This window comes from Marmota monax, unplaced genomic scaffold (assembly GCF_021218885.2).
Source record: "Marmota monax isolate L192 unplaced genomic scaffold, Marmota_monax_Labrador192_F-V1.1 WCK01_AAM20220418_F8-fsc00095, whole genome shotgun sequence".
Taxonomy (NCBI): Eukaryota; Metazoa; Chordata; class Mammalia; order Rodentia; family Sciuridae; genus Marmota; species Marmota monax.
The window spans coordinates 2253441-2279300 of NW_026695244.1; the positions used below are offsets into that span (position 1 = coordinate 2253441).

Genomic DNA, 25860 nt, shown 5'->3' on the forward strand with positions numbered 1-25860 from the left:
ATTAATGTTTAGTTTTTGTTTCATTTGTGTAATGTACTAACTGGAAAAAAAAATTTTCTCAGAAAAAAAATAAAGTGAGATGAGAAAACATCATTCTTGGTATACAAGAATGTATACCAAGGTTCTGTCGCAGAACCTGTGTGTCCTATTCACTCCCATAAACCCTAGGCCTAAAAGTGTACTGTACCATTGTAGTAGTCAATAATATTTGCTGAATATATGTAGTAGGCTCATGGAAAATATTTTGTTGAGAATATCAGTTTATTTTTATATTTTACTTATACCATCATCCTATTTATATTTTGTCTCTGAACAAGTCAGACTAGTAACAGGTATATTTTGGCATGTGGAGAATCATTTTAGTTTTCCTTTTTTATCTTTCACAAATGTTTTAGTACATCCCTACTTTGTACATGATTAATTGGATCTACAATGTCAGTTCTCCAAACAGTTTACAATCTGATTAAAAACATAATCTTTGAAAGTATATCCTTCTGCATTTTCCCATTAAATTACAATGGCATTAAAATAACTGAAAAGAGACTTTTTGATAAAAAGTACTGTGTTCTTTTTGAAGAATTTTGTTTCTTAATTTCTTTGCAGATTTTACAGATTTTGCAGTCCCAGCCAGATGCAGCACATCAGATATCACAACAAGTGGGTTGGCAAGACACCCTAGTTAGACTTCTTTTAAAAGAAAATTTTGAAAATGAAAATTCTCTTCATAAACACAGCAGGGCTGTTTTAATGAAAGAAAATAAAAATATGTCAACTGATGATATTAAGAGGAACTTCGATGAAAAGACAGATGAGGAAAAACTCAACTCTTTTGCTTCAGCTAGTGTGTCTTCAGATCAGTGGAGTTTGGAGGATAGACACTCTCTAGATTCAAATGCACCATTGTTTCAAGAAGATAGTTCTGTGGGAGAATTGTCTTTCAAGTCAGAGAATCAGAAAGAATTCTGGCATGGTAACCCTTCACATTTGAGTTTAGATCTCACTGGAGTTGATTCATATGAACTGAGTGATAGTGGAAATCAAATGCCGGATAGCCTACCTAGCACGCCATCCCCAATAGAGTCTACTAAATCATTTTCTGTTCAGTCTGACAAAGAGAGTAGCATCACAAGTGATAATGGCTTTAATGACGACTTCTCTTTACTTGAAAGCCAAGAGGTAAAATTCCTTATTTTTCCAAATGGTGTTTTTATTTTCATATGTCATTTATATACTTGTAATTCTTAGCAATGTGTGATCAATTATTAACAATTTCATATTATATTCATTTTCTAAGTCTCATGATTTAAGGTTTAGAAGTCTGGAAGTCACTAGATTGTATATTTCTTTTTGTGGTGCTGGGAATCATACTCAGGGCCTCCTGCATGCTAAGCAAGCACTCTACCACTGAGCTGCATCCCCAACCCTATGTCTTAAGAACAAAGCTGTGTCTATACAACTTGAATCTCCAGGGACTACTGAAGTTCCAGGTTCAAGGCATTTTAAAAACATGTTACACAATTTGTCAGTATATGTAATGATGATTATGAAGTGCTGTAACACTTCCCTTTCTTCAATAATTTAATATTACTTTATCATTTTTATAGAGATGTGAGGAGGAGCTTCTTCAGTTGGTGACAGATATTTTAAGTTATGTATTGTGTAAGGGACTAGAAAAGTCTGATGATGATACTTGGACTGAACGGGGACAAGTATTTTCAGCACTAACTAAACCAGGAATATCCAATGAGCTACTTCGACCATCAGATGAAATAAAACTAATGTAAGCATTCAGTTAGTGTTTTTTTTTTTATTTTAACCCTCCTTTAGTAGTAGATATGAGTCTAAAATAACATCAGTTATTAAACACTCAGTATTCATTATTCAGTATTCATAGGGGGGAAAGGAAGAAACCATATTCAATTTCCTTTCCTATCTTTTACCATTCTTGTAGAATCTAGAGAGAAATACAAAACTAACTAATGTGAGAATACTTAAATCTTTTGTAGATTGAGTTTTAAATGATTTTACTTTTTTTATTTAAATTGTTTTCTGTAGAATCTCAGGACTTGATGCATTTAAAATGGGCTTGTCCAAATTTAAATGTTTGCATGCTAAAGAACGAAGTACTGTTTTCATAAATATTTCTCTGAAATATTTAGTGTTCCTTGTAGATGACAGGACTTTGTAGCAATAGCACACTAGGAAGAGTTACCTCTTTGATTTTCTTAGATCCTCTCTAAGACATAATAAAGCTTTCTTCCCTAACTTTCCCAATATCTAGTTGTTATAGAAACTATTTTAAATATCTTATAGAGACTAGAATGTGAAATTATTTTGTTGGCCTTTCTATAGACAAGCAAAATAGGTAACTGACTTTTAATATTAAGTGTATTAAAGGCAGATACTCCAGACATTAAAAAGTTCCTTCTTTATTGTTAAATTAGATCTACAGGAATATCCAGTGAATTACTTTGATCATCAGATGAAATAAAATGAACGTAATGTTACAATGTTTTCTTTAAAAATATTTTTAATTGTAGATGGACACATTACGTTTATTTTATATATTTATTTTTATGTGGTACTGAGGATCTAACCCAGTGCCTCACCCATGCAAGGCAAGTGCTCCACCACTCAGCTACAACCCCAGCCCCTTACAATGGTTTTAAGAGGACTTTGTTTTACATTTAGTTTACTACAGAAGATGTTAGAGTGGGCGGTCACAGAAAACAGAGAAACAAAAGCTAATTCAGTAACTGCTGAAAATGCCTTCCGACTCATGATGATCATACAGGACTTTCTGCAGTCAGAGGGACTAGTTAACTCAAGCATGTGGACTGAGAAGGTCGGTAATAGCTCTTTGAAATTATATTTTGGGTAGTTAAGGATTATTCAAAGAAATAAATTTTTCATCTCCTCTTTTTAGAGCATTAAATGCAGTAAGCAGGGATTAGATATGATGAACTGTCACAGATTTTGTTAAATATTACTAGTATGATTATTTTGGCTTTTGCCAGATGTATATTGGACTAGTTTTCAAATATTTATGATTTGTGTTAGTGTTTGGAAAAACACACTATCAGTAAATTAAAAACTGAATGCTTTTATTTCTCAAATTTTCTTTTATGATAGCTTTTAGAGGATATCATGCTGCTCTTTGATTCTCTGTCAGTCTGGTATTCTCAGAATCCAGCGTGGGTAAAGCTCTCTCAAATTCAGATTCAGATGCTTCTGGGATTCATTGGAAGGGGCAGTTTGCAGGTTTGTCAATTCTTTTATATTATTTTCTATACTTGGATGTGGTATAGTTATTTCTGTAATAACTAAATGATAATGCCTTTTCAGTACTCTGTTTTATTAGTTCAAAAAATATTCATAAGTTCACTTGAAATTTCAATTTTGTGAGATCGGAAAGGAGCTTGAAATGTAGTTAATTGACTATTTCTTCCTCATATTTATGACTCCATGTAATTTTAAGGTTTCCTTTTATAGGATTTACTCATAGCTTATATTAAAAGCATTGTTCATATCATCTACATTTAGTGTAGCTTGCAAGGTCCTAGACAGTCTGCATAGATTATGTTTACATATATATGTATATATTACACACACAGTTTAGCGCTTACATTTTAAAAATTTTTGTTTGTTTTTAGTTGTAGATGGACACAATATTATTTATTTATTTATTTATTTTTATGTGGTGCTAAGGATTGAACCCCATGCCTCACACATTCGAGACAAGCACTCAGCCACTGAGCTACATCCCCAACCCTAGGGCTTGCATTTTTAAGAACATTATTTTTTATATTGGTCCTTTCATGCTATTTTACTAATCCACAATTTTACATTGTATTTCATATTTTTTACACTCACCAAACACCAAATACCTAACAGGATAATCAACGTGGTAGATTTTAGAAGTAAACAGAAGCTAAATATATTCATAAAGAATATTTAAAGTTTACAAGGTTGGAAAAGTTCTATGTGAATTTTAGTCTGTCATGTTTCTGTTTACATTGGGTGCTTATGAGACATGAGTTGGATTCATCATAAGTATCCCATAGCTTTTTGTATTTGTGTTCAGGGTGGGTCTGGTTTCTAATGCTGTTGATAAACTAGGTATAATATTGCTAAAAACAGAGAAAAGTTACAATTCTGACTTAAGGTTGCCCTATTTTTACCATAATCTGCCTGGTGTAGTGGTGCACACCTGTAATCCAATCAACTAGTGAGTTAGATCTTAAGTTTGAGGCCAGCTTCAGCAACTTAACAAAACCCTGTCTCAAAATAAAATAAAATGGATAGAAGGCCTCTGGTTTTGATCCCAATACCAAGGAAAAAGAGACCACAATCTGATAATTATATTTTTTAGTGAATACTTCCTTCTGATCATAAGTATAACACATGCTTATTGGAGAATAAACACAACAGCATAAAGAGGTAAAAAGTAAGTTATTCAACATTCCATACCTTAAGAGAAAACACTATTAATGTTATAGTATATATTTCCTTCCTATTGTATAGTTTTCTATGAATATCTTTTTTATATTATCAAAATTGTCATTTATTTGGATATTTTGAGTTCTTTTTCTTTCTCTTACTGTTATATAAACTAATATTCCTCTGTTACTTTATTAAATAGTTTATACCCCCTCTTCTTCATGAAAGTATCATATTCACTATAGAATTTCATTGTTTGGCAGAAAAACTAAACAGGAAAATGGGTATTAAGACACATGATGGTGGGGCTGGGGTTGTGGTTCAGTGGTAGTGTGCTTGCCTAGCATGTGTGAGGCCCTGGGTTTGATCCTCAGCACCACATTAAAATACATAAAAAAAATAAAGATATTGTGACCAACTACAACTAAAAAATAAATATTTAAAAAAAAGACACATGATGGTAAAAGTTTGAATTGTACAGTTTTAAAGTACTATTTGAAAGTACACAAACTAAGAACATTAAAAAATAATTTGTTCTTTGTCTATTAATCCTACTCATACTATATCCTATGATAATCTAACTACTACAATCCTTATACACTTTTATGTTCATCATAGTATCTTTTTTTTTCTTCCACCAGAAATAGAACAAGGATAGCTTTTTTGGCCTTTTTATTAATATTAGCCTAATGATTGTCCAAGCAGTTGCAGCTAACATGCAAGGTACTTATTTATTTTAGATGTTAGAACTATTTTTTTTGTTTGTTTTACATGTAGTTACCCTTGGTGTTTTTTTATTTGATGGCATTACCCTGGGCAAAATGTCTGTTTCTGTAGTTCACCATTAAATATCCAGTGCCTTCTCTTCCTAGGAGCTCTATAAATACTTGCTCAATAAGCAAACAAGTATAGCACTTACGGATGAGGCTAATCCTATCTACCAGTAGTTAGTTATCTCAAATATTTCTCAATAGCCTGCTGCTTAATTTTACTCTTTCAGATATAAAAGTGCAATTATGTGAGGCTGTGCATTTTAAAGAATAGGACCAAAATATAAGTGTTATGAGATTTTTTTGTATAAAAACCAAGATATCCCAGCTTATCTCCAAAGTAGGATTATGTGGCTATTCATTTAGATACAGAATATAATCTCTAGTTAGATTCCCTGTTTTTCCAGGGTTTTGTTTTTGTTTTTGTTTTTTTAAGCTCAGTGATTCTCACCCCTGACTGCACATGAAATCACCTAGAGAAGCTTTTTAAAAATACCTATGTAAGGCATCACCCATAGTAATTTATTCACTATTTTTTGTAATTTCTCAGGTGACACTAATGTGCTTTATAATGTGGGCCAGAGGAACATGTATTATGTGGTATGTGTATATCCAAAATTAAGGCCAAGGAAATTATCTGGTACTTATTCAAAGTACCTTAATACTTTTAAATAAATGTATAAATGTAGAGCTGTTGAGTGCCATGATATTCATTTAAAAGCAAAGCACTTGATATTCAACTTTTTATGTGTACAGTATTTTTAAAAGCACTTGATAAAAAAGTTATTGCTAATACCAAATATTAATATCCAGCAAATACTGATCTAATACTGAATATTAACATTTGTTTCCGGGATGTAGGGATTTTATCACTTATTTTATATTCTTTTATGTATTTTTTATATTTTTATATATATGTATATATAAATTAAGTTTCTTTAGATTCAAAGACTAAATTGGGGATGGGGGATATGAGGAGGGTAGTGGAGCTTCACTTTTGTAGTAGAGAAGTTAAAGCTTTGAACTGTCTTAGAAATTATTTCTTCCAGTGCTATTTGCTTTGTTAATATTTGCATGGAAATACTGCCTGTAGTCTCTTATTACCTTGACCTGCAAAGATCTGTTGGTACTAATAAGACTAGCTTTTGGCACAAAAACAATCTTGAAGTGCTGTCTGATTCTCAAAATTTCTTATTTTCTTTTGCTCTTCTTTACATTGGAGATAATAATTGAAAATAAGGTTATGGAGTTAAGGGAAAAGGAGGCACAGTTATGTAATTTTTCCTGCTTTGAAGTCTTAGATATTAGAATTAAGAATTCCGTAGTTTAGATGAGTTTAAGCCTTCAGTCAGAACTCTGGTTCCACGTGTTTGCCATTCTTACCGCACTGCTCTTGGTCATGTGTCAGCTTGTCTTAAGCTGGCTTCCCTTTTGAACACAAAATGGCTGTCAATAACAATTGGGCATGTATGCTACCTCATTCATAACCTGAGAAAGACAGTACTTCCTGCAGTCTTTGTTGGTAAGAGAGTTCTCCATGAGTGTCTTGTGTTTCAGCATATCATGTGAGTAGAGGCTCTGGCTGTCCATATAAACTTCTTTTTGAGAATGTTTGCATAGTGAACAACTGTGGAAGTTTGAGGTCATGTTTCTTTGTAGAGCAAAAGGCAGGTTTGTTTACTTCCTGATATAATACAGGTAATCTCTCTCTCCATAGCAAAGATCAGATAAGCTGACAGCCCAGTTTAAGATTCAGATTCCTTGAGCTTGATGCTCCTCTCCAAACTACCACTACTCTATGTGCAGTTATCATCTAGTCTTTTTTGTGTCTCATGGTGGGGATTGTGATTTCAGGAACCGTCCAAATGCTGATACTATCCTTATTACTATTGCTGTAGATCTTTGTCCGTAAATAAGAATCTTCATTTTGTATGTTAACATCTATGAAAATGTAGCAGGACTAGTTGTTAGCTTAGAAGTAAGATAATATCTTAGATCTCGCAATTCTTTGACAGTTATTATATAAAAGTTCTTCACTTGCAGAGTGAGGTAGAAACTTTACTCTCATTAAATGTCTACTTTAGTCTGTCCTTTCTTATCTAACCTGTTTTCTTCCAGGTTTGTGCAATGGCATCAGCTAAGCTAAATACCCTTCTTCAAACCAAAGTGATTGAAAATCAGGATGAAGCATGTTACATTTTAGGGAAGCTGGAAAATGTTCTCAGTCAGTCAATCAAGGAACAGACTGAAATCTACTCATTTCTGATTCCCCTTGTCCGAACTCTGGTTTCCAAAATTTATGACCTTCTCTTCATGAATTTGCACCTGCCTTCTTTACCTTTTACCAATGGTAGTTCCTCATTTTTTGAAGATTTTCAAGAATATTGCAGTTCAAATGAATGGCAAGTTTACATTGAAAAATATGTAAGTTTTCTCTTTTTTGAAGAAGATTGCTTTATTGATTTATTAGTTTTACAGAATGTATACAAATTCTGTACGTTCTTTTTTTAAATAAGATTATACCTTATATGAAGCAGTATGAAGCTCATACATTTTATGATGGTCATGAGAACATGGCACTTTACTGGAAGAATTGTTATGAAGCCCTAATGGTAAATATGCATAAACGAGACCGGGAAGGAGGAGAAAGCAAGCTCAAGTTTCAGGTAAAATTTATTAAATATTTGTTATGGATTGGATATGAAGTGTCCCTGAAAAGCTCCTGTTAATGCAGGAATGCTCTGAGGTAAATGATTATATTATGAGAGCTGTGACCTAATCAGTCCATCCCAGTTTGAATGGACTGATGGGATGGTGACTAAGCAGGTGGGGCCTGACTGGTTTAATTGGGTCATTATGGGTGTGCCCTGGAAATGTGCCTCTGCACTCACTGCAGCTCTTCTCCCTCCCTTCTCTGTTTCCTGACCCTGTCATGAGCTGAGCAGCTTTCTTCCACTGGGCCCTTCCCTTGTGATGTGCTACCTCACCTCAGGCCCAGAGTAACAAAGGCTATCTGTGAACTGAGACCTCTAAAACCATGAGCCCCAAATAAACTTTTCCTCCTCTCAGAGATTCTTGTTGGGTGTTTTTGTCACAGTGACCATAAAGCTAAAACAATGTTTTAATGTTTAGTTTTCTGTGTTTATTCTAAGCATTTAATATGTACATGAGAGTAATATCAAATCTGAAATTTGAAAACAAGTAATAGCCTGTTTGTCTTTACCAGTAAAACTGATAAAATTTCTAGCCAGAAGCAAAAAAAAAAAAAAAAATTATTTCAGAATTGGAAGAAAAACAGCTAGTCAATAATAATTGAAATAATAGTGAAGCATTCTGTATATAATGATCTTGTAGAAAATCTTTTAAATTGAAGTCCTCAGTAGATACTAGAGGAGGCAGGGTGCACATCAGGGCTTAGTGGGATATTTAAAGCACTGTGTATTTATATTAAAAAATTAAGTTTGTACCTTAAGAAACTAGAAAAAGAAAGTATTTAAAACCTGTAACAAGCAGAGATAAGAAACTAACAAAGAATATAAATCAATGAAATTTAAAAGAGAAAAGCAATAGAGAAAAACAATGAAACCAAAATCTAACTTTTAAAATTAATAGTAAAGCCAGGTGCAGTGGCTCACAAATGTAATCCCAGAGATTCAAAAGTCTGAGGCAGGCAGATCACAAGTTTGAAGCCAGCCTCAGCAATGCAACTTAGGCTCTGTTTCAAAATAAAAATTTAAAACACCTAGAGATATAGTTCAGTGGTGGTGTACCCCAAGGTTAAATACCCAGCATCACAAAACAAAACAATACCCCCTATGAAAAGAACCAGTAAAACTGATAAAAATTTCTAGCCAGAAGCAAAAAAAAAGAAAAAAGAAAAATTACTTATATCAGGAATAAAAAATGCATTATTATCACTGATTCCACTGATGTTAATATGTTAAAATAGGACTGCTGCAAACTGCTCTATGTCCATAAGTTTGACAACTTGGATTAATGAATTTCTTGACAGATACAGAATTTAGAACTTATTTAAAAATAAATAGAGAGTTTGCATAGTTAGAGAAATATAGTTAAATCTTTCACAAGGGAAAATACTGTGCCATTTGTCTCAATGGCAAATTCTTTTTTCTTTTTAATTTTATTTAGTTTTTGACCTAATTAGTTATACATGACAGTAGAATGCATTTTGACATAATGCATATCATACATAAATGGAGTATAACTTCTCATTCTTGCACATGATGTAGAGTTGCACAGGTTATGTAATCATATATGTACATAGGGTAATAATGTCTAATGGCAATTTTTTAAATTAATGGAAATATTATACAAATTCCTTATAGTCTCTTCTGCAAATTGAAGAGCAAGAATACTTGCTAACTCATTTTATGAGGACAATGTTGCTGTTATTTTGAAAACATGCAAAAACAGGACAAGAAAATTACAGACCAGTAACCCTCGGGAGCATAAGTGTAAACCAAATCCAGCTGTACACATAACATCACAACAAAGTGGAGATTATTCTGGGAATGTAAGGCTGGTTCAATATTTGTAAATCAATCAATATAGGTGACCACATTAATAGACATGTCAAGAAAAACTAAATTATATCAGTTGCAGAAAAAGCTCAACAAAATTTAACATCCGCTTATGATCAAAACTAGGAATAGGGGTTGGGGTTGTGGCTCAGTGGTAGAGCGCTTGCCTAGCACATGTGAGGCACTGGGTTCTATCCTTAGCACCACATAAAAAATAAATAAACAAATAAAATAAAGGTATTTTGTCTATTATAACTAAAATAATTATTTTAAAAAGCCAGAAATAGTGAAGAACTATCTCAATCTCTACAAAAATTCTACAGTTAGCTTCATATTTAGAGATGAAAAATTGAGGGCTTTCCCTTCACATAGGGAACCTAGGTAGTAATAATGTCCACTCTTCTTACATGTAGTCACTATTTTAGAAAAGATTATAAAAGGCACTCACATAAAACTGTTTACCAAAACAACTATTTGCAGATAGCATGGTTCTCTATGTAGAAAATCCCAAGGTATCTGTTTTTTTTAACAACCTGTTATGAGTTTAGCAAGATTATAGGATATAAAATCAGAATATGAAACTTACTCATATTTCCATTTATGAGAAATGAACAATTAGAAACAGAATTTTTTTAAAGAATACTATTTACAATAGCTTTGAAAGAATAAAATACTTAGGCATCAATGTAAGAAACTAGATTTAATGCAGTACTTTTTAAAATGTTAGGAAGTTTCTCTGTGCTTAAAGACAGTTTCTAAAATTTGAAAAGACATAGGAATTTTGGAAAAGAAGAAAAAATTAGGGGACTGATGCTACTATTTTAAGATGTATTTTAAGTTCACTGATCAAAACAGTGTGATATTGACACAAGAATACACACATAAACCCATAGAATAAATAGAAAAATATAGAAATCGAGACATATATAGGTTTATGTAAAATTTGACAAAGTTGTAACAGCAATCCAGTGGAGAATGAACATTCTTTTCAACAAATGATCCTGGAACAATTGGATATCGTAGTTTTTATTGTGTTATTTTTTTCATATTTCACTTCATATTATAACTCCAATGGATTATACAGTTAAATGTGAAATCAATAAGATCATACCTGGCAAGCTTCATAAATTATTGTAGAAGGAGCCACAGAAAAAAAATAAGTGTGACCTAGAGTTATAGAGTTCCTATATAAAACACCAAAGACATAACATATAAGAGACAAATATTTATGAACTGAACTTAATCAAAATTAAAAACTTTTGTTGTTGTAAGATGCTATTAAAGTGTAAGTAAACAGTCCATGTACTAGGAGAAAATATTTGCAAATAAATTATGGACAAAGGATTTATGTCCAGAGTAAAAATAAAGAATCCACAAAATTACCTATAAAAATACAATTAATAAATTGACAAAATAATTTAAAATTACTCTTCAACAAAGAAGAAATATAAATGTCAAACCCATGAAAAGATGTTTAAATCAATATGTGTTGCAATAGCTACAATTAAACATACAAATAACACCAAGTATAAAAACCTATGTAACTCATTTTTCAAGAGTAATTATGAGCTGGCTGATATGTTACATTCCTGTACTCTTAGTGACTTGGGAGGCTGAGGCAGGAGGATTGCAAGTTTAAGGCCAGCCTGGGCAATTTAGTAAGACCCTGTCTTGAAATTTAAAAAATTATTTAAATTTAAAAAGGGCTGGGTATGTAGTTCATTGGTAGAGTATCCTTGGGTTCAATCCCCACTACCTCAAACAAATAAATAAAAAGATTAATTATGAAAAAGACAAGGGAATGGTATCAGTTAATTTCTGAAATGAAAAAAAGAGCATTTGTATGATATTTTTGCTAGGTTGTCAGCTTTATTTTCCTTTCAGTACTATTTGTTTTAATCAGTTGTCTGTTACTGTGACAGAACACCTGAGATAAAGATGAAAGGTTTATTTTGGCTCATTGTTTTAGTAGTTTCAGTCCATGATCTCTTAACACTGTTACTTTGCCTGTAGGGACATGGAGGAGGACATTTGTTCACCTCCTAGCAGCCAGGAAGCAAAAAAGAAGAAAGGGCTGAGACTCTGGCATTCCCTTCAAGAGCACTCACCCAGTGGCCTAAGTTCCTTCTACTAGGCACCACATCTTAAAGGTCCCATCACCTTCCCAATAGTGCCACCACCTGGCAACCATGCCTTTATCACATGACCTTTGAGGGCCTTTAGGATCCCAACCATAGTATTTTTTTGACACTATGTATTTCAAGTGCCTCAAGTGTGTCGTAGCCAATAATTATAACTGAATGTAGCTTTAGAAGGTATAAGAAAAAGAATTGTTTACTGATATTGGGATATCCCTGGTACATTTCATTCATTCATACATACAAATTCTTTTTTATTTTTAAATATTTTTAGTTGTAGATGGACACAATACCTTTATTTTATTTATTTATTTATATGTGGTGCTGAGGATCAAACCCAGTGCCTCACACATGCTAGGCAAGTACTCTACCACTGAGCTACAACCCGTCCCCTACAAATTATTTCTTTAAATGTTAAGGGCTGGGGTTGTGGCTCAATGGGAGAGTACTTGCCTAGCATGTGTGAGGTACTGGGTTCGATTCTCAGCACTACATATAAATATATGAATAAAATAAAGATCCATCAACGTCTAAAAAAAATTTAAAAAAAAAAAAGTTAAGGTCTTTCCCACTGATGATTTTCATGCCAATAGCTGTAACACGTATGCTATGGGTTGACCTTTGCTCCAAAGCTCCCTCTGCGCTGTTGCTACCTGCTGCCCAAGTAGCTGGGTGTAGCCTTGGGGGCACTTGCTAGTTCAGATGCACAGTGGATTCTGAGTCATAGCTGTGGCTGCTTGGAAGGCCGCAGTATCTAGAGCAAACTGAACACATCGTCTACTACAGGTACAAAGATGGGGATCCAGCCAACAACAGCACTCTATGTTAAGCATAAAAGCTTGGTTTGAGAATAGTTGGTTGGTTAAGGTAGCATAGGATGAATTGAAAAATAAAGAAATGTATAATCAAAAACTTGATGATATAAATAAATGGGAAAATTTTTGCATTGTTTTTACTGCCTTGAAAAGAGTAATATTTTCCAATCCATTTTTCTTTCTTTCTCACCCATCATCTTTTTAAGGGGGTAGAGTTTGAATATCTGACTTATGGTACCAGCTTTCATACATAATAGCTGGATAATCATGGAAGCAAAACTCGTAATCTCTCTAGCTCCAGTTTCCATATCTATAAAACAAGGAGTTTGGACCAGATTAATGCCCCATTTTTTTCTGGTTATAAAAGTAAAATATATTGATAAGAAATGTTGAGAATTTTAAAAAGAAAATGAAAGAATTCCTAATATAACTTAGTTGCTATCTTTTTAATATTTTGGAGTACTATCTTGTGATCTTTTTTCCCCTTTTGTGGCTGGTATGTGTGTTTAAACAGAGAAGTGACCTTGTTCTATATGAGATCTTTTATCCTTCTTAACTCATTATTACCATTTCCTTATATCATAATATTATTCCTAATTTTCTTATTACCAAATGAAAATTATCATTCCATAAAATAAGTATAAAATATTTGTAATTTCACTACTGTTAACATTTTGGTTTGTATCTTTCCTGTATTTTTATGTATGTATCTTATGTTTGCACATCCTCCTCTGTACTTTGTCATCTCTAGGTTACTTATAATACCTAATACAATGTAAATGTTATTTCAGCGGTTGTTATACTTTTGTGTTGTTTAGGGGGTAATGACAAGAAGAAATCTGTACATGTTTGATATAGATGCATTTGTTTTCCTAAATATTTTTAATCCACGTTTGGTTGAATCTATGGAAACAGAACCTATAGAAAAAAAGGACTGTATTTATCTTCCTGTATCATTATATGACTACATAGTATTCTATTGTATGAGATATTTATTTCCTATTGTTGAACCTTATTTTCCCTTTTTACATTATTATTATATAGTATTGAACTTTTGTATAGTTATGTTTTTGTGTTTTCCCTAAGATAGGTAGAAATAATAGTATGTAGTACTTATCATAAATAATGTTAAATTGCCCTGACAGATGTTCTACCATTTTATATTCTCATCAACATTTCCCCTATAATTTTACCTTTAGTTTTCTACAACACCTATTAGGAATATCCATATGTGCTTTAACTTTAAAACTCTGATGAAATTGATGTGTGATTTTCATGGAGCTATCCTGACTTCCTCAATTTTCTCAGAAATGATCTGTTTTAAATTTGATAGTGTTATAGCCCAGATTATTGATTTTCTACATATCAAGTAACAGTTACATTAACAATATATTAATAATAGCTGCAATTTATTGAGGAAGATTTATTTTTCTGGCATTTATTAAGCACTTTAGATCTTCATCTTTCTCATGATAGTTATGGTCAACCTCCTTTAACAGATTAGGACATTTTCCCCCAGAAAATTAATTAGGACAAAATAAAGATTGAGATAAGAAAATTTGGGACTGGGGTTGTGGCTCAGAGGAAAAGCACTGACCTAGCATGCATGAGGCTTTGGATTCAATCCTCAGCACCACATAAAAATAAAATAAAGATATTGTGTCCACCTACAAGTAAAAATAAATGTTTTTTTTTTTTTAAAGAAAAGAGAATGAGCTTAGAGTAGTAGCTAAAATTTATACTCAGATCTAACTCTAGGGCTTATATTTTTAACTGTGTACTGCTATACTGCCTAAATGTTTGTTCTTTAACTGTTCGTTTTAATGTAATTCAGTATTGATTTGCTTCAAACAAATTAATGCTGTATTATAGATCCTAATAGATGAGTGTCATCTTGAGATAAACTGTTTTACCACTTATCTCTTAGAAAACTATAAAATTTTTAAATTCAGGGATTAAAGATACGTTTTAGTAGAAATTATTATCAGTCTTTTTTACCCTGAAAACTGGAATAAGTATATGAATTCATTTGCTAGCAAGGATGCTGTCCAGAGAGTTGCTAACAAATGACTTTTCTCATTATGAAAGACTTACCTATTGTCTTTGGGATTGACTTTTGGGCCATTGGAATGTGATTATTATTCTTGCATCTCGTTCCTTATAAATAAAAAGATATCAAAGGAAAACTATTTCACCTGATAGTAGAAAGTTAATTAACCCAATTTTAAAAATCCCTTGTTGACACACTTTCCATGTTTGAAGTTCTTTACATGTTTATTGCTAGGGGTTGTTTTTTAAGTTAAAAAAATAAATGTATGATAGCTAGAATTATCATATTTCATCAAAGAATATTATTATAATGGAATAATAAAAACATGTTGGTCACCAACTTCTTTTCATATTATGTGATTTCTTTTTAAAATATTTTTAGTTGTTTTATGTACCTTTATTTTTTATTTATTTATATGTGGTGCTGAGGATCGAACCCAGTGCCTCACACATGCTAGGAAAGTGCTCTGCCACTTAGCCACAACCCCACCCATATTATGTGATTTTATTGGTCAAGTTGACAATATTGTAAATTGTGATTCAAAGCGCTTTTTTATTGCCATTCTTCTAGGAGTTTTTCGTGGAACCATTTAATCGAAAAACACGCCAGGAGAACTTGCGGTATAATAATATGCTTAAACAACTAAGCAGTCAACAGTTAGCCTGTCTTAGACACTGGAAGGCAGTGCGACTCTATCTTACATGTGAAAGGGGACCTTGGGCTGAAAGGTAGGATTTAAAATGTATTAATTTTCATTCCAATTTGTATGTTTTTTAAAAAAACTTATTTTTGTGAATTAGGTTTGGAATGATTAGAGGTTTCTGTATGTTTTTTTTTTGTTTGTTTGTTGTTGTTGTTATGCAGTTATTTCTCTTCCTTTATCCTGTGATAAAAGCTGTATTATAGAACATTCAATTCAGTGTTGAGCCAGTTTACTTCTGTCTTTCTGACTACCTTTTTGAGCTAGGGTTAATGGTGCTATGTATTTGAATAGTTTACAGTTTATTTTGTTGATGTAAGTCACTTCTGTTTTACTGTGTTATCATTTTTGCAGTGCTTTTTTAAATGTGGTAAAATACATTTAAAATAAATTTACCATTTGAAAATATACAATTTGGTGGCATTAAATTCACTTATAATGTTGAGCAATCATCATCACTGTCTTGCTTTAGAATGTTTTCATCACTCTAAAAAGGAAACTTGATACCTATCCTTGACAACTACCAGCCTTCTTTTTATCTTTATTTGCTTCTTCCAAAAATTTCATGTAAATGGAATTATACACTATGTGGTCTTTTGTGTCCTGCTTTTTTCACTTAGCATAATATCTTTCTTTATATTACAGCATATATCAGTACTTTTTTTCTTTTATGGCCAAATAATATTTCATTATATGGATATACCACCCTTTATTTATCTATTCATTGGTCAATGGGCATTTGGCTGTTTCCCACTTTGGAGGTATTATAATTAGTGCTACCAGAATAATTGTTTAAAAGTGTTTTTAATCCTTTTGGGTATATACCCTAAAAGGGGAATTTCTGGATCATACAATTCTGTGATTAAATTACTAAGAAATTGCCAAATAGTTTTCCACATCAGCTGTATCATTTTATGTTCTTACTGGCAATGTATGAGGGTCCCAGTTTCTCCACATCCTAATCAATACTTGTCATTTTCTGATATTTTTCATGGCTCTCCTAGTGGGTGTGAAATGTTATGATTTTGCTTTCCCTTTTGCTAGTGATCTTGAGCATCTTTCTTGTACTTTTTGGCCAATTATATATATTCTTTGGAGAAATTCTACTAGATTGTTAAGCTCATTTTTAAAATTAGGTTATTTGATTTTTTTGGTGATTTGTCAGAACTTCTTTCATTTATATATTCATTTACATTTTTATTTACATATATATTTTTGCAAGAACTGGGGATTGAACCCTCAGGGATGTTCTAACATGAAGCAACATCCCAGTTCCCCTGCTCCTGTTATTTTTTTACTTTAAGACAAAGTCTCGTTAAGTTGCCCAGGCTATCCTCAAACTTGCGGTCCTTCTTCCTCAGCCTTCTTTGTATCTAGGATTATAGGTGTGTACCACCATGCCCAGCTCTGTATACATAGACTTAATAACAGATTCTTTTTTTTTTTTTTAGTTGTATATGGACCTTTATTTTATTTTTTTTGTATGTGTTGCTGAGAATCAAACCTAGTGCCTCATACATGCTAGGCAAGTACTCTTCCACTCAGTTATAATCTCAACCCTTAATAACAGATTTTTATCAGATAGATTATTCATAAATATGTAGATTATCTTTTCACATTTTTGATAGTGATCTTTGTTTAAAAAAATATGTTTTAGTAGTTGTAAATGGACAGCATGCCTTTATTTTATTTGTTTATTTTGATGTGGTGTTGAGGTTCGAACCCAGTGCCTCAGACATGCAAGGCAAGCAAGCACTCTGCCACTGAGCTACAGCCCCAGCCCCTTGATAGTGGTCTTTGATGTACAAAAATTAATTTTGTTGAAGTCCAAATTATCTAATTTTTCCTTTTGTTGCATGTTTTTGGTGTCATCTAAGAAACCATTCCTAAGTCCAAGGTCATGAAAATTTATCCCTGTTTTCTTTGATAGTTTTAGCTCTTGTATTCAGATCTTTTATCCATTTGTAATTTTACTATTTTTATTTGTAGTAAAATTATTTTATTTTTAAAATGGTATTTGGAAATATAAACCCTTTTATAGTCAATTAAGAACTTTCACTCAACAGAGAAATTAAGGTATCAGGCTGTCATTCTGAAAGTCCCTGTTCCTCTTATTTCTGCTACTGGTAAACCTCATGGCATCTTAGGCAAATAGTTGAGCCTCTTAGGTTCTTCTTGTATTAAGTATAGATAAACAAATTTAATTCTCTCATGGTTGGTTGGATTAAATTAGATACACATTTTTATAAAATGGTACTAAGCCAAATGTAAAGTATTTGATGTTTTCTTATACTGCTTTAGTCAACCAATCTTAGTAAATCAAAGCAAAATACTTTTACTTATTTGCTTATGAATATTTTTAGGAAACAGAATCCAATTCACTGGAAACTAGCTAATGTGGAAAATTATTCCCGAATGAGACTTAAACTGGTGCCAAATTACAATTTCAAAACCCATGAGGAAGCTAGTGCCTTGAGAGATAATTTAGGTAAGTTCCAGTGACTGTTAATTTTTTGTTGAATGCAGGGTGTTGGTGGGCTGGTTATTATTGCTTTATTCATTATTTTTTAAATATTTACTTATGAAAGAAGGATGGTATTTTATAATCGATATATAAATGTTTATATGAATTCAATACAGCTATATTTGGCCTAAATCTAAGTTAACATCATATTTCCATTTATTGTAATTTCTCAAAGAAAAAACAGTTATAAATATAAAATTATACTTCAAATCAATTGGTATGTGTCTTATAATGAAACAATGTCCTTTTCCCTTAGAGAACTTAATGTTAATTATGATTAGAATTCTTAGCAATCATTTAGGCCTTTCCATTATAAACTTTGTTTATAAAAACAAAGTATTTTTAAAGAACTCTAGACTCTTCACATCTTAGATGAGCCAATGCCTTCTTCTAGAGCAAAGTATATTAACATATTTAACCTAGCAGTATTTCAAAACAGAGTTTAAGAGGTTTCTACTACTTTTTAGGAAGCCCTCCCTTTCCAACCATCTCACTTGTCATTTCTCTTCTTTTTGGGAATAGATCTGTGAAATACCCCAGAATATTGTTTGTGAAGTCATTCAGAGTCATATGTATACTAAATTGTGGTTATTTTACCATAGCCACCTCTGCAGCTTGTATTCAATGAATAGGTTATAGATGAAATTAGTGCCAACTTTTAGATCTTATTTTTTTAAGTATTTATTTTTTAGGTATAGTTGGACACAATGCCTTTATTTTATTTACTTATTTTTATGTGATGCTGAGGATCGAACCCAGGGCCTCGCATGTGCTTGGTGAGCACTCTACCGCTGAGCTACAACCCCATCCCCAAGATCTTATTTTTTTTATTTAACATATTAGCCAATACATTTGATACCTTAAATTAATCAAGGAAGTCATGATGCCCATCATTGTCTTACATTCTCAAATAAGGCAGCTATGATGATTTTCCTTAATGCAAAATATTATCCCTATCCATAATACGAACACTGACTTCCATTACATCTTACATAGCAGCAATTATTTGTTGCTTATCTCTCTCACTATCCTGAGTCTAATGTACTTTATCTAGTTCTTGAAATTTAAATATCTTTCTCATATAGCAGACATTTTTTGGTGAATAATTTCAATCTAGAAATTGTTTAAATAGTGGTATTTAATTCTCTCTTTCCTTCTCCCCTTCTCTTTTGTACATATATACAGATATAATTTTATGTCCCTTCTTCTTGGTCTCAGTTGTTTTATCTATTTGTCTGTCTGTCTTTCTGTCTGTCTATCTATCTCTCTGGTGGGAGTTGAATACAGGGCCTCAAGCATACCAGGAAAGCATACTGCTGAGCTACATACCCAACCCTCTCAGTTGTTTTAAGTCCAGGAAAACAAATTTATTTTTCCATCTCAGTTTTTCTCAATACCTATTTAAAAAATTTACTCCAGGTATAATAAATCTGTACTGAAGAAAATAATTTGCATATCTCATTGTGAAACTGGAAATAGTAGATCAAACACAACAATAAAAAAATAGCAGTATCGGTCTCTGTAAAGTTCCCTCACGTACATATATTTCAGAATTAACTATAAATGTTTCGCTTACCTTTTTGTCTATGTAAGTATTTTGATTACTTATATATTTGATTCATACTGTTCTTTTTAAAAAATAACTTTTCTTATTTTGTTTCACTTAACCTCAGTACTGCTTTGTAAGCAACTCATTGCAGTTATACAAAATAGTGATTACAGTATGGATTTTTCTACTAAATTAACCAATATTTACATATTTTTTGATGGAAAATCCATTATGAATTGCAAATAGATGATTTGTGAAGTGTGTTTTGAAACATAGACACTTGTAAACTATGGAATTTGAGTATTCAAAAAGAAAATATATTATTAAGTTATCATTAAAAATAATTTGGTTTAAGGGGTTGGGGGTGTGGCTCAGTGGTAGAGCACCTGCCTAGCATGCGTGAGGCCCTGGGTTTGATTCTAAGCACCACATATAAGTAAATAAAATAAAGGTATTTTGTCCATCTACAACTAAAGAAAAAATTAAAAAAAATAATTTGGTTTAAGAAAAACAATTTTTTTTGTTCCTACTTCTTCATTAGACTTGCCCTTTTTACAAAAAATTTATTTATTTTAATTAGGTATATGAGACAGCAGAATGCATTTTGATTCATTGTATACAATTGCAGCACAACTTTACATTTCTATGGTTGTAAACGATGTAGTGTCACTGTCACACCATATGTGCAGTCATACATGTACCTAGGGTAGTGATGTCCATCTCATTCCACCATCTTTCCTACCTCCGTGCTCCTTCCTTCACCTCCCTCCCCTTTGCCAAATCAAAGTTCCTCCATTTTCCCATGCCTCCCCTTTCCTCGTTATGGATCAGTATCCACTTATCAGAGAGAACATTCGGCATTTGGTGTTTTGGGATTGGCTTACTTCACTTATGATGATATTCTCCAACTCTATCCATTTACCTGCAAATGCCGTAATTTTATTCTCTTTTATTGCTGAGTAATATTCCATTGTGTATGTATACCACAGTTTCTTTATCCATTCATCTATTGAAGGGCATCTTAGTTGCTTCCAGTTTGGCTATTATGAATTGAGATGCTATGAATATTGATGTGGCTGCATTACTATAGTATACTGAGTTTAAGTCCTTTGGGTATAGACAGAGGAGTGGGATAGCTGGGTCAAATGGTGGTTCCATTCCAAATCTTCTAAGGAATCTTCATATTGCTTTCCATATTGGTTGCATCAATTTGCAGTTCCACCAATAATGTATGAGTGTGCCTTTTCCCCCACATCCTTGCCAACACTTATTGTTGACTGTATTCTTGATAGCTGCCATTCTGACTGGTGTGAGATGAAATCTTAGAGTAGTTTTGATTTGCATTTCTCTATTTGCTAGAGATGTTGAACATTTTTTCATATATTTGTTGGTCGAATGTATATCTTCTGAGAAGTGTATGCTCAGCTCCTTATCCCATTTATTGATTGGGTTGTTTGCTTTTTTGGTATTATGTTTTTTGTATTTTTGAGTTCTTTACATATCCTGGAGGTTAGTGCTCTATCTGACATGTGTGTGGCAAAAATTTCCTCCCAAAGTGTAGGCTCTCTGTTTACCTCATTGATTGTTTTTTTTGCTGAGAAGAAGCTTTTTAGTTTGAGTCCATCCCATTTATTAATTCTTGATTTTATTTCTTGTGCTTTAGGAGTCTTGTTAAGGAAGTCGGGGCCTAATCCGACAAGATGAAGATTTGGGCCTACTTTTAGATTTGCCCTTTTCTGATTGCCAAGTTCACATTTTTAGTCCTTACATTGATTCTATTTTCTCTGAAATATTTAGTAGTTATCCTCCTCTGTAAGTATATTCCCTTCTTAGCTGTGCTGCTTACCCTTTACTTTTCATCTTTTTTTTTAGTTGTAGATGAACACAATAACTTTATTTTAGTTATTTATTTTTATATGCATTTTGATTCATTGTACACAATTGCAGCACAACTTTTTATTTCTATGGTTGTACACAATGTAGTGTCATATCATCTGTGCAGTATAGATCAGTGTTTCTAAATGCCTATGAAGATACCTCTTCCACAGCTTCCATATGACATCTAAAACCAAATTTTCTTTATTCATTTGTATATTCCTTCTCCTAGAGCTTGTTTCTCTTCTGTCTTGTAACAAGTTATCAATGTCTCCATATATTAGTTATTCAAATTAAAATAATTAATGTTCTCTGTGAATCTATTTGCATCTGTCTTAATCCCCTGCATATAATAGCTCTTTAGGTACCTTGTTCATAGATTATAGCTCTTATATATCTTTGAATGTTTTTCCTAGTTTCATTCCCTTTTGTATAAGTTTCCCAACTGGCCTCCTTGCTGTACTTCCTCTACCAGTATTTCGTCAGATTTTCAATTTATGCTCCTAATGAAATAGTGTCATTTATCTACATAAGATCAGTTCTCTGTTTGTATCAGACTGTCTCGACATTGTGTTTGTTTTGTTTTTATTGGAAATTTTGACATATATTACATTACATGAAAAAATGTATACAGTAGAAATAGTTATAAACTTATTCTAGGAAGATTATGTACCATGTAGTAAAAGGTGTGATCAAAGCAGATTTTCCCAGAAAAATGCAACTCCACATTAGGTTGATGCATTTTGTCTCTCTGAGCAATAATACCACTTGAGAAGAGGGAATTTATCATCCTTTATAGTGTTTTATTATTTGTTATTTGCAATGTTATGTTAGTATGAATTATTTTAATTTTACATAAATAGAATATCTTTATTTATACTTAAATACATAATTTTTTCACTCCTACCTTTAAATTATATATGTATATAATTATATATATTTATATAATGTATGTATGTATATAATTTGTTATTACTGTTCTCTTCATGCCAATCAAATTGTTAATAGATAAATGTAATAATAGCTATCTTATTTTATATTTAATGCGTACCAGGTATTTTATATGTACTACCTTTCATATTTATAACAACCCTATGATGCATTCTTCATTTCACATTTAAGAAAACACAGAGTCAGAGGAGTCATAAGGCTATAAATGGCAGATCAGAATTTGAATGTAGATGTACCACCTCACGGCTCATGTTCTTACGGTATACTAGCCCTGCCCTCCTACAAAATGTTTAGTTTATAAAATATGTTATACTTACTGTGTGTGTAAAAGGACAAGACTGGTGCTTCTTAATGGTCACTGCAAGTCTGAAGGAAAATGAATATTCCTTCGGGATAACTCCCAGGATTTATTTAAAAAGGATAAGATGGTCAACAGTGATATAACTTTCCTATATATGTATGAGTGTGTGTGTGTGTGAGAGAGAGAGAGAGAGAGAGAGAGAGAGAAAGAGAGAGAGAGAGAGAGAGAGAGAGAGAGAGAGATTTATCTGTTAAATCCCATGTGCTCCAGAAAGTAACACTTAAGGTTTTAATAATTTCTTAGTATTTCTTTAGTGTAAATGTATAATAAAATAGTTCTATTACATTAATATAGTAAGAGTGATTGTTTTTTTACTTAATCATTGACGTGCTTTAGAATTAAGGTATAGTTAATGAAGTAGTGTCAGTCATCTACATAAAATTGGTTCTTTGTACATATTAGAGTACTTGACCTATTTGTGAATCAAATCATAATAGCTACTGTATTTTTAAAACATTTATTCCTTTTGCCACTTGTTTAATAATAATAATTTTATAATCGTCATCAAATATCATATTCTAAATCAAAGTACTTTCCTATAACACATATTATTGGATTAACAGACTATAGAAGGACTAGGGCTGGAGTTGTGGCCCAGCGGTAGTATGCAAGGCACTGGGTTTAATCCTCAGCACTATATAAAAATAAATAAATAAAATGAAAGTATTGTGAAAAGAAAAAAATTATAGAAGGACCAAAATACTATTTTTTATTTCATGTTTAATAAATATTTTGTGTTTCGGGGTTGGGGATGTGGCTCAAGTGGTAGCACGCTCACCTAGCATGCGTGAGGCATTGGGTTTGATTCTCGGCACCACATAAAAATAAAATAAAGATATTATGTCCACCTAAAACTAAAAAATAAATATTTAATAAACAAACAAATAAATAAATAAATAAATATTTTGTGTTTAAACAGGTGTCCAACACTCACAGCCTTCCAGCGATTCATTGCTTTTGGAAGTAGTGAAACAAGTTAAGGTTAGTGATATGGAAGAAGATAAATTAGAACTTCTTGAAGAGGACATAACAGCAAGAATAAATATGTATGTATAAGTACTTGAAAGAATTTGAAATGATTTTATTCTAAGAAATGGGATTGCAAAACTGAATTTGCTTGAAATTCTAATCATGTATTTCTTTTTTTTTTTTTTTTTAAAGAGAGAGAGAGAGAATTTTTAATTTTTTTTTTTTTTTTTTTTTTTTTTTAGTTTTCTGCAGACACAACATCTTTGTTTGTTTGTGGTGCTGAGGACCGAACCCGGGCCAAATGCACGCCAGGCGCATTCACCACCGCTTGAGCCACATCCCCAGTCCTCTAATCATGTATTTCTACCGTCCAATAGTTAACACTATTTTAACTGTTATTATCTGAGCTTACTGAGATTATGGAGTTAGGTTTCTTAGAATTGGATCACTTGGAACTCAACCTAAAATATTTTTGAACTGGGGCTGGGGTTGTGGTTCAACAGTAAAGCACTTGACTAGCACGTGCGAGGTGCTGGGTTCTATCGTCAGCACCACATAAAAATAAATAAATAAAGGTATTAAAAAAATTTTTTGAACCAAAAGGAAATGAAAACAATGTATGAAATGTGTGAGATGTAGCTAAAACTGTGTTTTGGTAGAAATATGCAGCAGAGGGGCTGAGGATGTAGTTCAGTGGCAGAGTGCTTGATTAGCATGCATGGAGCTCTGGGTTTGATCCCCAGCACTGCCAAAAGAAATAAGAAATATGCAACACAAAATGTAAGTGCAGAAGAAAAAATATAGATAAAAGAAATTGGTGGAAGAGAAAACAAAAAAAGATTTTTTAAAAAAGAAACACCTGTTTATTTAAAAATAAGCTTAGAGGGCTGGGTTGTGCTCAATGGTAGAGCACTTGCCTAGCATGTATGAGACACTGGATTCGATCCTCAGCATCACATAAAAAAATAAATAAATAAAATAAAGGTATTGTATCCATTAAAAAAATAAATAAATACATCTAGAGCAGAAAAACATAAACCTCTAGCCAGGTTGATTAGGAATAAGGGGAACACAGCATAAATTACCAGTATCAAAATGAAAGAAGAGATACTGCTACAAATATAAAAGTAATTAAAAAGAATAATAATGCAACTTTATGCCAGTAAACTTGGCAATTTAAATGTACAGATTTAATATACATTTAATAGAGCACCTTAAAGAAGAAATTGATGACCTAAATACTTTAAGTCATATTTCAAAAATTTTAATATATAAATATAAAATATATTAATTTCTCCTTCATGTTACTATTGTTATATATTTTAGACTTATATTTTCCATGTAATCACCAGTCTTGTGTCCTTGGGTTGTATGTATTTCGTTACCATCTGACGTCATTTATTTTCTTTCAGCCTGAAGGTCTTCCTTTAGTATTTCTTTTTTTTTTTTTTTTAAGAGGGGGGGGGAGAGAGAGAGAATTTTTTTTAATATTTATTTTTTAGTTCTCGGCGGACACAACATCTTTATTTGTATGTGGTGCTGAGGATCGAACCCGGGCCGCACGCATGCCAGGCGAGCGCGCTACCGCTTGAGCCACATCCCCAGCCCCCCTTTAGTATTTTTTAAAGAAAGGTCTGATAGCCACAAATTCTCTTAGTTTTTGTAACCTATGGAAGTCATTGCGTTCACTTTTTGGCTTTTTTTGTTGTTATTTTTCGTTTGTTGTTTTTTCCCTTCAAGGCAGGGTCTCACTGTGTTGCCCAGGCTGGTCTCAAACTTGGGATCCTTTGCCTCATTCTCCTGAGTAGCTGGGATTACACACCTATCTTGACTCCTTTTTAAAATCAATTTATACTTCATCTAACCTAAAATTTACTATTGTGGGCTGGGGATGTGGCTCAAGCGGTAGCACGCTCGCCTGGCATGCGTGCGGCCCGGGTTCGATCCTCAGCACCACATACAAACAAAGATGTTGTGTCCACTGAAAACTAAAAAACTAAATAAATATTTAAAAAAAAAAAAAAAAAAAAAAAATTTACTATTGTGAAATATATGTTTCACTGATTTCTTAATATTCACTAGGTTGTGCAGCCATCTCTGCAATCTAATTACAGAACATTTTTATCATCCCAAAAGGAAATCTTGTACCTTTTCATAGTATAGCCATCCAGGTGGTT

General features: G+C 32.4%; 1 protein-coding gene across 10 annotated transcripts in view; it reads left to right on the plus strand.

Annotated features, from left to right (window-relative positions):
• Nucleotides 1-25860, plus strand: part of Nbeal1 (neurobeachin like 1) — a 188116-nt gene that overhangs the window by 111222 nt on the left and 51034 nt on the right. For all 10 annotated transcript variants that reach the window (XM_058578199.1, XM_046462953.2, XM_046462954.2 and 7 more), the window contains 9 exons: nt 604-1176; nt 1605-1780; nt 2692-2845; nt 3133-3261; nt 7329-7634; nt 7727-7876; nt 15325-15482; nt 17818-17942; nt 23634-23760. In XM_058578199.1, coding sequence (XP_058434182.1) covers nt 604-1176; nt 1605-1780; nt 2692-2845; nt 3133-3261; nt 7329-7634; nt 7727-7876; nt 15325-15482; nt 17818-17942; nt 23634-23760 — 1898 coding nt within the window. The remainder of the gene's footprint in view (nt 1-603; nt 1177-1604; nt 1781-2691; nt 2846-3132; nt 3262-7328; nt 7635-7726; nt 7877-15324; nt 15483-17817; nt 17943-23633; nt 23761-25860) is intronic.